This window comes from Cucumis sativus, chromosome 2, assembly GCF_000004075.3.
Source record: "Cucumis sativus cultivar 9930 chromosome 2, Cucumber_9930_V3, whole genome shotgun sequence".
Taxonomy (NCBI): Eukaryota; Viridiplantae; Streptophyta; class Magnoliopsida; order Cucurbitales; family Cucurbitaceae; genus Cucumis; species Cucumis sativus.
The window spans coordinates 10026620-10038972 of NC_026656.2; the positions used below are offsets into that span (position 1 = coordinate 10026620).

General features: G+C 30.3%; 1 protein-coding gene across 2 annotated transcripts; it reads right to left on the reverse strand.

The window, feature by feature from the left end:
- Positions 1-370: 370 nt before the first annotated feature.
- On the reverse strand, positions 371-11576 carry LOC101213850 (cyclopropane-fatty-acyl-phospholipid synthase). 2 transcript variants are annotated; one of them, XM_031881389.1, is made up of 25 exons: positions 11416-11576; positions 11154-11327; positions 6629-6846; positions 6434-6539; positions 6246-6347; positions 6089-6148; positions 5898-5976; positions 5625-5772; positions 5293-5416; positions 4666-4846; positions 3753-3781; positions 3501-3649; positions 3125-3227; positions 2831-2926; positions 2693-2748; positions 2493-2616; positions 2214-2276; positions 2058-2117; positions 1808-1969; positions 1633-1706; positions 1453-1546; positions 1222-1358; positions 1063-1143; positions 863-968; positions 371-686 (listed from the first exon to the last, which is right to left on the reverse strand). In XM_031881389.1, the coding sequence occupies exons 2-25, from the start codon at positions 11325-11327 to the stop codon at positions 615-617; spliced, it is 2598 nt and encodes an 865-aa protein (XP_031737249.1). In that variant the 5' UTR covers positions 11416-11576; the 3' UTR covers positions 371-614. The 2 variants fall into 2 exon arrangements, with proteins under 2 accessions (XP_031737249.1, XP_011649138.2); XM_011650836.2 differs by lacking the exons at positions 6629-6846; positions 11154-11327; positions 11416-11576 and having other exon boundaries at positions 5293-5369; positions 6434-6479.
- Positions 11577-12353: the final 777 nt, after the last annotated feature.

Below are 12353 nucleotides of genomic sequence, written 5' to 3' on the forward strand. Positions count from 1 at the left end.
AACATCAAATTAACACAAAAATGTTGTATGTAACTTTTGACCTCAAGGTTAATCAAGTTTTGTGTTAGTTGAGTTATTATGAGAAAAATGATAGCATTGCTAATGTTCTCATGTCAATCTCAAAATATAATCTTATGTGAAGAAAATTCTTATTTGTATTGGTAATATGTTCCATGAAATTTATCACATATATCAAGCTCATCAATTCATTCGATTATGTATTATATAAATTTCAAATCAGATCTTGTTTGTTCAACCATTGTGAATGCGTCAGATTGGGTCAATGAAGAAGTTTCTCTTTAATCTTATCTGCAAAGCAATCTATTGTCTTAAAAAATATCAAAGAAAAGGGATCACACTGAGTTCAGTATTTTCTTTAGAAATGGGATCAAAAGTTAGAACGAATTCTTGAATTTGATCATTGATGTGCATGTCTACTAAAGTAAGCTTTTTTGAAGCTGGATTATTTTACAAATACAATTGAAAGAAGAGAGAAAGGTCAATAGACTTATGTCTAAAAAGATGAAGAAAGAACAACGATACCATTCATCGACCAAATGGAAAAAAAAAAATGTCAGATGTACTTTTTAACTTTCAAGAATGATCAAATCAACTTAATAAGCTGAAGGTATTCCTTGGTATGGGTTGGTGAATGCTGCTACGTTACCAGGTCTTGAATATACAATCTGTCATAAAATTCAACTATGATTTTATGCTCAATGACAATTATGTATGAATATAGTCATAGCACTTAACAGTTAGTTTTATGGATTCAATTGAGTGCACCCAATCTAACTATTCTCATTATTAATAGATATTTGAGCTTTTCTTTAACTTAGATATCATAATTTGATGCACATACCTGGTAATTGCCGAGGGTGTGAGATTTAAAACCAGCAGCACAGTAATCAAAATAATATTCCCAAGTCCGTATGAAACTTTCATCAAAACCAAGTTGAAGAATTTTGCTGAATAGAAAAATTATTGGTTACTTTGAGATTGAACTTCGATTTGAAGAACAATTGATAGTAATGAATCCCCTAAATAAAACATTAATATTACCTCTTGTTCTCTAAGAAGTTCTTTCTCCAACACCTCAAAGTTTGATGGTAATGAATCCCAATGTTTTCCAAATGTTCGACACTGCAGTAGAAATGTTCATTTATGTCAAGGACAGAAATCAGTATGAATTTTCGAACAACTTATAAAAGCTTCATTTACCAAAGTCTTGATGCATTAGCCATGGCTGTCGTTAATCTACTCAAGCAAGGTAGGCATCCTCCTGGAAATATATACTCTTTAATGAAGTCTGAACTTAGTCGGTATTCGTTGTATCGTTCATCGGGTATCGATATGAACTAATAAAGAATCAAAATTAGTAAAAGCACCCAAGACATTTTGGCATTTTATTTTGTCATAAATAGAGTTGGTAGAACAATCAAGGCTTCCAACCTGCAGAACAAAAAGTCCATTTTCTGCTAATACTGATTCACATGAACCAAAAAAGTCTTCCATGAATTCATGACCTACAGCTTCTATCATCTCACTGAAATACAAAAGGAGAATCTTAATTATCATATCATTAATTCATACATATAACAAATGAATTCTCTTTCATATTATCAAACTCACCATGAGATAATCCTGTCATATTTTTCAGTACTAGGCAATTTTCGATAGTCACAAAGAAGAAACCTAATGCGATCCTATAAGCAAAGTAAATATTAGATATAAGTAACAAACCGCACCACATATGACATTTCCACTAATAATGATTGAGAAGAATAATAACTCAATAAAGTTTCACCTGAAGGTTGGCATCTTTAACTCTCTTCTCTGCATATTTTAGTTGTTCCTCTGATAACGTAATACCAGTATAATGACATCCGGTTTTCTTGACAATTTCGATAGCTAAGCTACCCCAACCACACCCAATTTCCAATACGTGATGGTTTTTATTGATCCTTGCCTAATAATGAAGGTATAAACAGAACTGAATGGCTAATGAGAGTGAAAAGAAATTTCTAAACTGCAGTTCTTGTAGGTAAGAGAATCACCTTTTCTATGAGAAGAGAGATTTTTCTCATCTGCGCAACCTTCAAATCTTCATTCTCTCCCTATTAACAAGAACGTGGCAAAGAGTAAAACTAAATGTACATGCTACTAAACAATGCACTATCAAAAAGTGGAGAGAAACGGTTTCATAACCAAACCTTAAAGATGGCACATGAGTATGTCATCGTATCATCCAAGAAAAGAGAAAAAAGTTCATTACTCTGTAAAGAACACAAAACAGCCCGATGTCTTTCAGTCAATAACATAAAAATGATGCAAACCAACAAGGAAATTGGAGTTCTTTTTTCTGTATGCTAATAATATCAAATGAAGGATCAAGAACTTCATCTACAGATGAATGGATCTCTTATCTAGCTTTCTTTAAAAGGAAGAAAAAATAAAAGTGGCAATAGGCGCCATAAAAAACTATTGAATACCAGATCATAATGACGAGAGATGTTCCTACGAGCTTGAGTAAGAGTGTTTTGCCTTGAAGCATGCTGAAAAAAATACTTTGCAGATGCAATACAAGCAGTAAATAGTGGGGGTGTCCACCATCCCCTGAAAAATGTAAGTGAAAGTTTAGTTTTTAAAAAATGAAAGAGAATGATAAGCATATCTCCCCCATTATTTATACCGCTTCTTCTTCTGTTTTGCAATGGAAGAATTTGTATCTCTGCTAGCAATAATAATCTGCAAAAGAAATTAGAATGACAAAGTCTTGGCAAATGAGGATAAAATTTTTGAGTTGAAATATAAAAAAGAAAATGCTTACCAAGAAAAAATTTAGAAGACCTTCATCTTTATCAACAAAAGAAAAGTCTCCATTAATATATGCATCTGCAAGGCCTAAGTCAGCTCGAGTCATAATCTGCCAAAATGAATTCATAAGAATTTGGAACATAAGAAGTATAAGCTCCAATCAATCATCTGTTTGATAAACTTTTAAATATATATAAATTGTGACCTTAAACCCTAAACCTTACATGAACAGGATATGATCTATTGGTTGTACGACTGTTTTTGAGTTCTAAAAAATATATGTTAAGCAGACACTATAATTACAAACCTTCCAATAAAATTGAGGGCTGTGAACTTTGACAACAACCTTTGGAAGACATTTTTTATCTGTTCCCTCAAAGGTAAATATTGTGCCCCCTTCTTCAATTAAACTGTGTTAATACAATTGAAAGGAAAAAAAAAGTATATCAGTACTCTCTCGTAAAAGGTTGAGTCACTTGGGGTGTAGAATTATAGTGCAAACTTTATTATGAAGTTCTAAACACATGCAATGCATATTCAATATTTCCCTTTTAATCCTACCGTTAAAATCAAATTTAAGACGTAGTATAGGATTCAATACTCATAAAACATATCAATTGATCTTACTTGAAATGAAATAATTACTACATGAAATTTATGATTAGAGTAGCATATAAGCTTACGTTAACGATCCAGAAGTTATATATTGCCCAAGAAATCTAGTGACAAATAGGCGTGCCCCCGTATCTACTAGCGAAGGTGCCATATGTTTCGGGTTGCTTAAAAGTGTGAGACTATTTCCCAACAGATTTTGTGCTGCCACTATACCTGCCTGCAAATGTTTAGACGTAGTTTATAAATTCATTGAATTATTCAAATTTGAAAAGGCACATGGAGAGCCTTAGAAGATTATAGTGTAAACTAATAGTCATTACCTTTAACCCATCCTCGTGAAAACCATAACCTAAAGAGAAGTAGCATTATTAGCTTAACATTTGAAACTCAGGGACATTCATTTATAATCCTGATAAATCCTTATCATTTATATTCATATTCTCTTCAGAATATCAAAACACTATATTTGATTCAGATTTACTATTTATCCCCTAACATGCACATAAAAAAAAAGTTAAAACTAAATGTACTTTGCGTTTCAAATAATCTACCTGATATATGTTATAACATTTTATGTTTCTAATAATCTAATAATCTACATTGATATATGTTATAGCACATAAAAAAATGAGGGAATATGTGCCCAAATATATTCGTGGGAAAAAGGTGGCATTGAGATAAATTAAGTTGTGAGAGACTAATTAGTCAAAGCAATATGTAGATTTTAGAAGATTAAAACAGAGAATTCATGATAGAAAGAACATATGAATGGATGTTGGAATGAGAGTGTATGAACTATGAAGAGAGATTAGTTAGAGAGAAGCTTGAGCAAAAAATATAACAATAAAGATATCTTTTCTTTTAAATGAAAAGAAGTCTCTTCATTAAAATAATGAAATGAGACTAATGCAATAGAGAAATACAATGAATAAAAGGAACCTAAGGATCAGGAGGTGCACTCGGGAATCTCAATTGTAAAGAAAAATCGATCAGGAAAAAATGTGCCTGTAGATTGAAATGAGGTAAACAGATGATGGGTGAATCCAAACATGTTAGTATGTGAAGATATGTAAAGACTAAAGAGAAACTAGTAAGAGTATGTCTTTGTAAGCAAATTTTACTCTTTTATAAGAAATCAATGTTAACCTGACATGACTAGATTCTGTTACAGTACATTCTTTATTTATGTATTAAATAAATAAGCTTTCTAAACATAGAATGCGGTAACCTTACCTTGATATGCCCCACAGAACCAAATTCTTCTGTTTCCTTGAATACTATGAAACTCATTTGAAGCTTTTGATGCAGCAACAGATGGGATTGGATGACCAGTCGACCACTTGAGCAAGATATTCTTTGGCTCTTTATCTGGATTAAGAGTCACAAGAAAAGGAGGACCCGTTTCACCAAGATTCTGCAATTTCACAATTAAAAGGACATATCAAAGCCACATAACATCAAATAAGAAATTCATTTCCATGAATAACTGCAAGTTTGCTTCATCTAAGTACTTTCCATTTACAATTTTCTCACCTTTTTCCTTGTCAGCTAGAAATATTCGGTTCCCAAAAGAGTTAAAGTTCAAAGCAAACAATAGAATTGAATGTTTATAGTAATTTCTTGGAGCATTTGTTTGAGGGAACACTTTCAGAAGTTAAAATAATCAATAATGAATCCAGTTCTCCCCTGGATAAGAATTGGTAATTCTGTAAAGCATTTACTTTGGTGAGCTCATAGTTTGTTGCATTCTTTAACAGACCCAAGATTTTTTCAATTTTATGGCTTTGTTTACTCCAAGGTTCTTTGGTTTTCATGGTGTTAATGATTGATAAAATATCAGAGTGGAAGTATGAAACTAACCTGAAGTACATTGAGCCAATATGTCAAACATACTTTCTTATCTGTATTTCCAAGAAAGTTCCATGCGCTCCATGCAGCTGGGTTTTGGGGCATTAAATTTTTGTCACGATGGAGAAAAATATCACTGCCAATACAGAGAAAAATGGTGGTGCATTTTGATGCAACTATTTCAGGCATCTTTATATCAATTTTAGCAGTTCGTAATCTTAAAATAAAAACCATTACTCTATCACCTACAACAGTTTGGAACAAAATTTGCTCATTATAGCCTCTACAAAGATTCATTTTAAGAATTAAGCTAAAAATAAAATGGAGATGAAATAATAATGTACCTATAAGCATATTGGAAAGCACCAAGTACTCTGAGTTCATCTGATGTTGCTTCATTTCCTAATATTCTTAAAGTATCAGGGGCATGAGTTGCGATTATACATGCATCAAACATTTCCTGTAAATCATCTCCATAGCTTACTTTACATCCTGATCATAAATATTAATATAAAATATCAACAACCTATGTTATAATATTGATTACAAAATACATTGTCAATTATTGGATAAATGAAGAACCAAATAAAACATCTTTCAGCTAGTTAATTATTCACCTTTATCCATTGTTGATATAGAGTTAACTTCAGAAGAAGTTCTTATCTGACAACCGTGACTCTCGAGTACTTCTTGGACCTAAATTTTCAAATATCCGATTGTCAAGGAAAATATTCAATTGGTTGCTCAAGTAGTTGAATGCAAAGAAATTTCAATTCTTCCACATTTATTGGTATAAAGATTAGATCACCTTCTTCACATAAGAATGAGAGCGCCCTTTGACAGTTAGCCATTGTGGACGACCAAACAACTGTAGGGATCAATAATCCAATTGAAGGAAGAAAGATTAGTGGTAACCAGTTACAAATCCCCATTATATTAAAATATTATGATGAATAAAGACCAACCTGAAGTAGATGATGGTTTCGACAAAATGAAAGGACTGAGAAAGCAGAAAAGCTAAGAACTCCTTCTGAAGGACATGACCAAATTGAACCACACATGGGAATCTAGCAAGAAATATGGGAAAAAATCAACATTCAATCCATGAAATTGACACAAAAGAAACTCAAGAATTCTATAGCAATTGGCTCACAAGATAACCGTTTTGAAACAATTCTGAGTATCCCATTGACTTGATAAACTGTCCCAACGTCTCATTTCGATCAATATCTGAATTATTCTCTAAAACTTCAAGATAACTGTACAGATAACAACCAATATTAGCTATCATCAATTTTGAAAGGCTTTTATTTCCAAATCACATGAAAGTAATAGTGAAAGAACGTACTTGGTAACATCATCCTTAAATTTGACTATTTCCCGAATCATTTGCCAAAAGTATGGATTGAGAAGGTTCTTCTTTTGTGAAAACAAACTTGAAAGACCATTTCGACTGCCCCATTCACAGCCTCGTCCTCTGTCTAAGCTAACTGAGAAAGACATATCTGATATTTCCATTTCAACTCCCAAGTTCTCAAAAAACTCCATCATGTTTGGATACGTTACCTATTCAAATCCAAAGGAATAAGAATCCATGGACTACAATCATTCACTAAGAACTATATGAAATGATTGCATATTAAAACAACATGCTGAAGTACAAATCAAAGGAAGAGAGATTCAATATTTCTTTCAGATTCGAACTAGTCAAATGCAAGGTTGGAGTATTTGAACCTTGCAATAAGTGCTTTTAAAACAATTTTATTAATGGATTAGATTGACATCTACAAAAAGTTAGTTATTAAACGTCTCTCTTTAGGACAAGAATTAAATTTCTATCCCAAGAAAACAAGACAACTGTATTGTATCCTACTTTCTGTTGAGATGGTGAGAATTTTGCATTGAAAAGACCAAGATGACTTCAAACTCTTTACAAGATATACGGACTACTCCTCCCATTGTCAATTGGTTTTGCAATGAAACTCCATACTATCAAATATTTTCCAAGTGTATGAGACAAGGTGAATTCGTTTAAGTGGTTCCTTTTTCCATTTCAAGAATGAGTAAGCTCTATTAAATACTTTGGAAAGAATAAATTTATACATATATATCAAAATTATTTATGAATTAAGTCATGTTAGGACAGTCTTAACCAATTCCTTACAATGCTCTCCTTTTCTACCTGCTCAATATTGATGATTTGTATTCATCTTAAGAAACAACTCTAACGTCCCAAGCCCAGGATTCAGACCAACACGAGTCCTTTAAGGATGCTTTGTCCTCACTCACATGCATCTTAGGAATATTTCCAGGAGGTCACCCAACATATAATTGCTCCAGCTTGATTTTGGAGTTCCTATGATCAAGCCATCGAAAAGGAAGGTGTACCTTGTTGGCTTTCAATTCTTTTAAGTCTTTTTTAACATTACCTTCCTGTCCTCAGGATCCCTCTCATTCAGATGTGATACCGGTTCATTCATGTCTCCCTCCTAATATCGGGCATTACATGCCCACCAACTTCCGTTTGGTTCGTCCTCGAACCATAAGCAGAGGTCCCGCTTTGATACCATTTATAACGCCCCAGGCCCAGGATTCAAATTAGAGATTCGAATTCCAAATCTTGGTCTAAATCCTGGGCCTGGGTCGTTACAGAAAGTCCTAGTCTAACTTTTGGGCTTGGGGCGTTATAGATGGTATTAGAGCAGAACCTCTCCCAGTAAGATGTGGTTTGAGGACGAACTAAGCGAAAACTGGTGGACATGTAAGCCCGAGATCAGGAGGGAGACATCCATCCAATCTCTCTTCTAATTTATTTTTTTCCCTCTTGAAACTAGACATAGTATTAAGGTTTAAATGCTAATTTCCTTTTGTAATTTGATTCAAGTTCATTTTATTCTTGTTATTTTATTTTTTTTTTAATTTTAGGTGTATATATTTTGAATTTTGGTAGATGTATTTTCAAATATTTCTAATGATCTTTGTACTTCCAACTTTTGTTAATTTTAGTTCCTAACATATGATTAAAAATGAAAATAAAGAGAACAATCACCTTTTAGAAGTACATGGACTAAAATTGACATCTTCAAAACATAGAAGGCCAAAGTGAACCAAGTTAAAAATACAAGAATCAAATACATTTTGAAACTACATAACCAAAAGTTGAGATAAATACATTATTTATACCTAATTTCAATATTGACGCTCAACGCGAGCGTCGTTAATTGTTTCAGTCTTATCCGTTTCATAGGCCAATGGATTGGTTTGGTTCTCGGTTTTTTTTATATATATATTTTCTTCCAAATTCTTTTTCTAACTTACTACTTCGTTTTGAATTGGTCTTTTTTTTGTTAACTTTAAATTAAAATTTGGTCTATTTCTTTCTTTTAAAAAAATTTGACATTTTAATTTTTTTTACACTTTTCTAAATAAAAAAACATGCATGCTACATAATAATTATTCTTTTTTTCTAAACAACAAATAAACAAACACGATATAATTATATAAAAAAAAGTACCTAATGAAGAATGTATTTTTAGGGGTACAGACATACCATTTGGTTTTGTTTAGTTTCATTAGTTACTCCATCAAAAATCTCATTCGAACAAATACTATTTGGTTTTCTCCAAATATATATATAAAAGTCCATTTTTAGAAGAAAAAAAACTAGAAATTCTTAAAGAAAAAACAGTTACATTAGTATTAAAGAATTTTATTTATTTATAACAAATTTATAATTTAAAATTGTTATAACATAGGCCACGTCTCATCTATCGAAGATTCCGTTCTATGTGTTATATTTTGCACTTCTATAACCTATCTAGTGACCAAAATTCTTACATTTTTTAAAAATTAAAGTATATATTTTTAAAAAATATATTTAGTTAAAAAAAACCATGAATGAACCAAAATAATATATATTAAAAATATAGAAATAATAAAAGAAAATTTTGGTTTTAATTTACAAAAATAGAATAGTTGAATGTGCAGTTAATGACAATAATTTGGAAGGGTGTCCCACTAGTCGCTAGCCCTCAAAAATCCCAATTATTTGGCCTCACATTTTAAGTTATTTATTGTCTTCGTTTATTTAAATGAAATAAAATATATGTACTAAAAGAGGTAAAAGTTAAGTTCAGTGGGGTACCAATCTCCCACAGATATTTAATAAAGAACATTAAACAAAAAGAGCCACATAAAAATCATATAATAAAACTGTGTTTTTTTTAAAAATTTTTTTTGACAATTATGCCTATTATTATTATTATTATTATTATTATTATTATTATTATTATTATTATCATCTCAATTTGCATAAGTAATTTATGCCAACTATCCCTTTAAATCATTTGATAATTAAATAATTTTAATTAGTACAATTGTCGGACGATGAATATGCTAATCAATTGTGGTTGAACTAAATTTTCTTTTTCATGGAATAATTCTTATTTTCTGGAATAGTGTTTCTACTTTTTTTCAATATTGAAATGATACCAAAAACTTTAGAATTTTCATCATTGTTCTTTTGAAATATTTCAACATACAAAAATGCTTTTAAAACAGTTCTTTTAGTAAAATAAACAAATACTAGAGATTATGTTAAAAGTACCAGTTAAATTAGTTCATATGCTAAAAAGAAAATAATAAAGACGGTGATTATTATAAAATAGTTTGATAATTATTTGATTTTTTTTATTATTAAACTAACATATTTTTTCTTCATTTCCTACCATAGTTATCTTATCATTTTTTAGGAGGGTTGAATATTAAATCAAAGTAAAGAAAATAAAAACACAATTTGCAAAAATTAAGTTTTTAGTTTTCTTTTTAAAAGTAGTAAAAAGTACATAAGTAAGCAGTAAGTTTAAAAATTAAAGAGGCGTTTGTAGTTAATTTCCAAAAATTAAAAACCAAAAAGATTAGTAAATGGACCTTAACTATTTCACAACTTAAATTTAAAGATAGTGGTTGAATCTTGATATTACATTCATTTTCTTAAGTCACATGTTTTTTCTATTTATATTCTATTGTGCAGACACTAAAAAGTTCTAACTAAAAGCACACAAACCAACTAAATCCTAATCTTATCTCTCCATCTTTAATATTAATTTAATGGTTAATTTTTTTTGTTTTTTTGTTTTATATAAATAAGAACATAAAATTACCTAAAATTTAATTAGAAACAATTTAAGTTTTGTAATAATTTAGTTTGTAAACTAAATAAAATTATAAAAAACTAAAACTTCACCTAATCCACATGGTCAACTAAAATCTAATGATGCTCTTAACTAAATTATCCACTAAATTTCAAGAGCAAAGCGTTAAAAGTATTAAATTTTGAAATAAGTCTTTCTAAAAAAGATTGGAGCATTCAACCTCTCAGCATAATTTAGAAAACTTTCAAAATTTATTTTAAACCTACATATCTTTAATCTAATTAAATCAAACTAGAGTCTGAGTGATTATCAACCAAAAGTGGTTTTTAATTTAATTTTTTTAAAAAGTTATAAAATGTAGTTGTAGTTATATCTTTAAATTTACAATTTAAAACATTGAACTTTAAGATTAATATAAATATTAAAATCAGAGCAAATTAGAACTTCAAACTTATGTCTAATATTAACACTTTGTATAAGTTTAGTTAGGCAATTTTTACGATTAAAAATTTGATTATGTAATTACAATGAAAAGGGTCGCATTTGCTTCTTAATTTAAAATGTTAACATTGTAAACATTATATATATAATATAATTTTTTAATTTAAAAAAGGTGTAAAATTATAGTGAGGCAGTGGAAAGTGTATGGTCATCCATACAATCGCAATCCGCTGAGATTCCATAATTAGAGAGAGAGAGAGATGAGGGAGAGAATCATACTGTATTGAAGACCATAAACCCAAGGTCCAAATCAACGCCATCGAAGTGCACCGTTTTGGAATGGCCGCCAACGTAATCTTCCTTCTCGAACAGTACAACCTCCACTCCGGCTTCCGCCAAAACAAACGCCGAAACCAACCCGCTAATTCCGCCTCCCACCACCGCAACCTTCATCTGCATTTCATATCCATATTTCAGACCTCCAAAAAAAGAAAAACAGAGAATCATCACATTTCACATTCACATTCTAATTTGTGCTTACCAGAGATATATTTCAATTTCCGACTGTGAAGAAGAGTTGAAGAATCGCCGGAGCTACGGAACGGAACTAGTTTTCGAAAGAAGGCGATACTCTCTCTCTCTCTCAATCTCTCTCTGTCTCACCTCAGTCTTCACAAATCACAAAAACAAAAAAGTATGGGATAAAAGGCCCACGGGGAAGGTGAACATAGCTTTCTAAATTACCATTATAACCCCTTCTTAAATTTAATTTAGACTCTAACACAAATTTAATTTTATATCTAACGCATTTCATTTTCTTGTATGGTAAAAATATTGATATCCAAAATTATGTTCAAATTGAGTGAAGTTTTTGCTTTCCCAACCTTCAATCTTTTATTTTCTTAATTGTTGTACTTTAAAAATAACATAATATTTAATATACTATCTCTCCTAGATACTTAACATCATACCATTAAATTTACATCATGTCAATATTTTTATTTATATTATTTTCACATTTTATAAGTTCGAGAGGATGAAATACCAAATATTTCAAACCTACTTAGGCAACTTGATCAAGATATTTTGTTGCTTTCTTAAACATTTTTGTTTTGGTGCTATATAATATATATATATATATTATTAGAATAAGAAAATATATATATATATATATATATGTTAAAATAATTGAACATATATTGTATTTGAATGTGTAGTTGTGTGGACAGTTTCTATGTTCACGTGTCTTTGTTGCATCCTTTTATAATTTTCTTATTTCTTTACTGTGGAGATCACGTTTGGCCATACATTCATGAAGGAACATCAAATAAACTAATCAAAATATTAACAGATTTTTGTTTTTGAAAATTGTGCTTATATTCCACATCCATCTAATTTTTTCTTTTATCTATATTCTATCAACTTAAAACTTTTTAAAAAATATTTTTAGAAAGAAATTTTTGTTTTTTTAAATTTAAC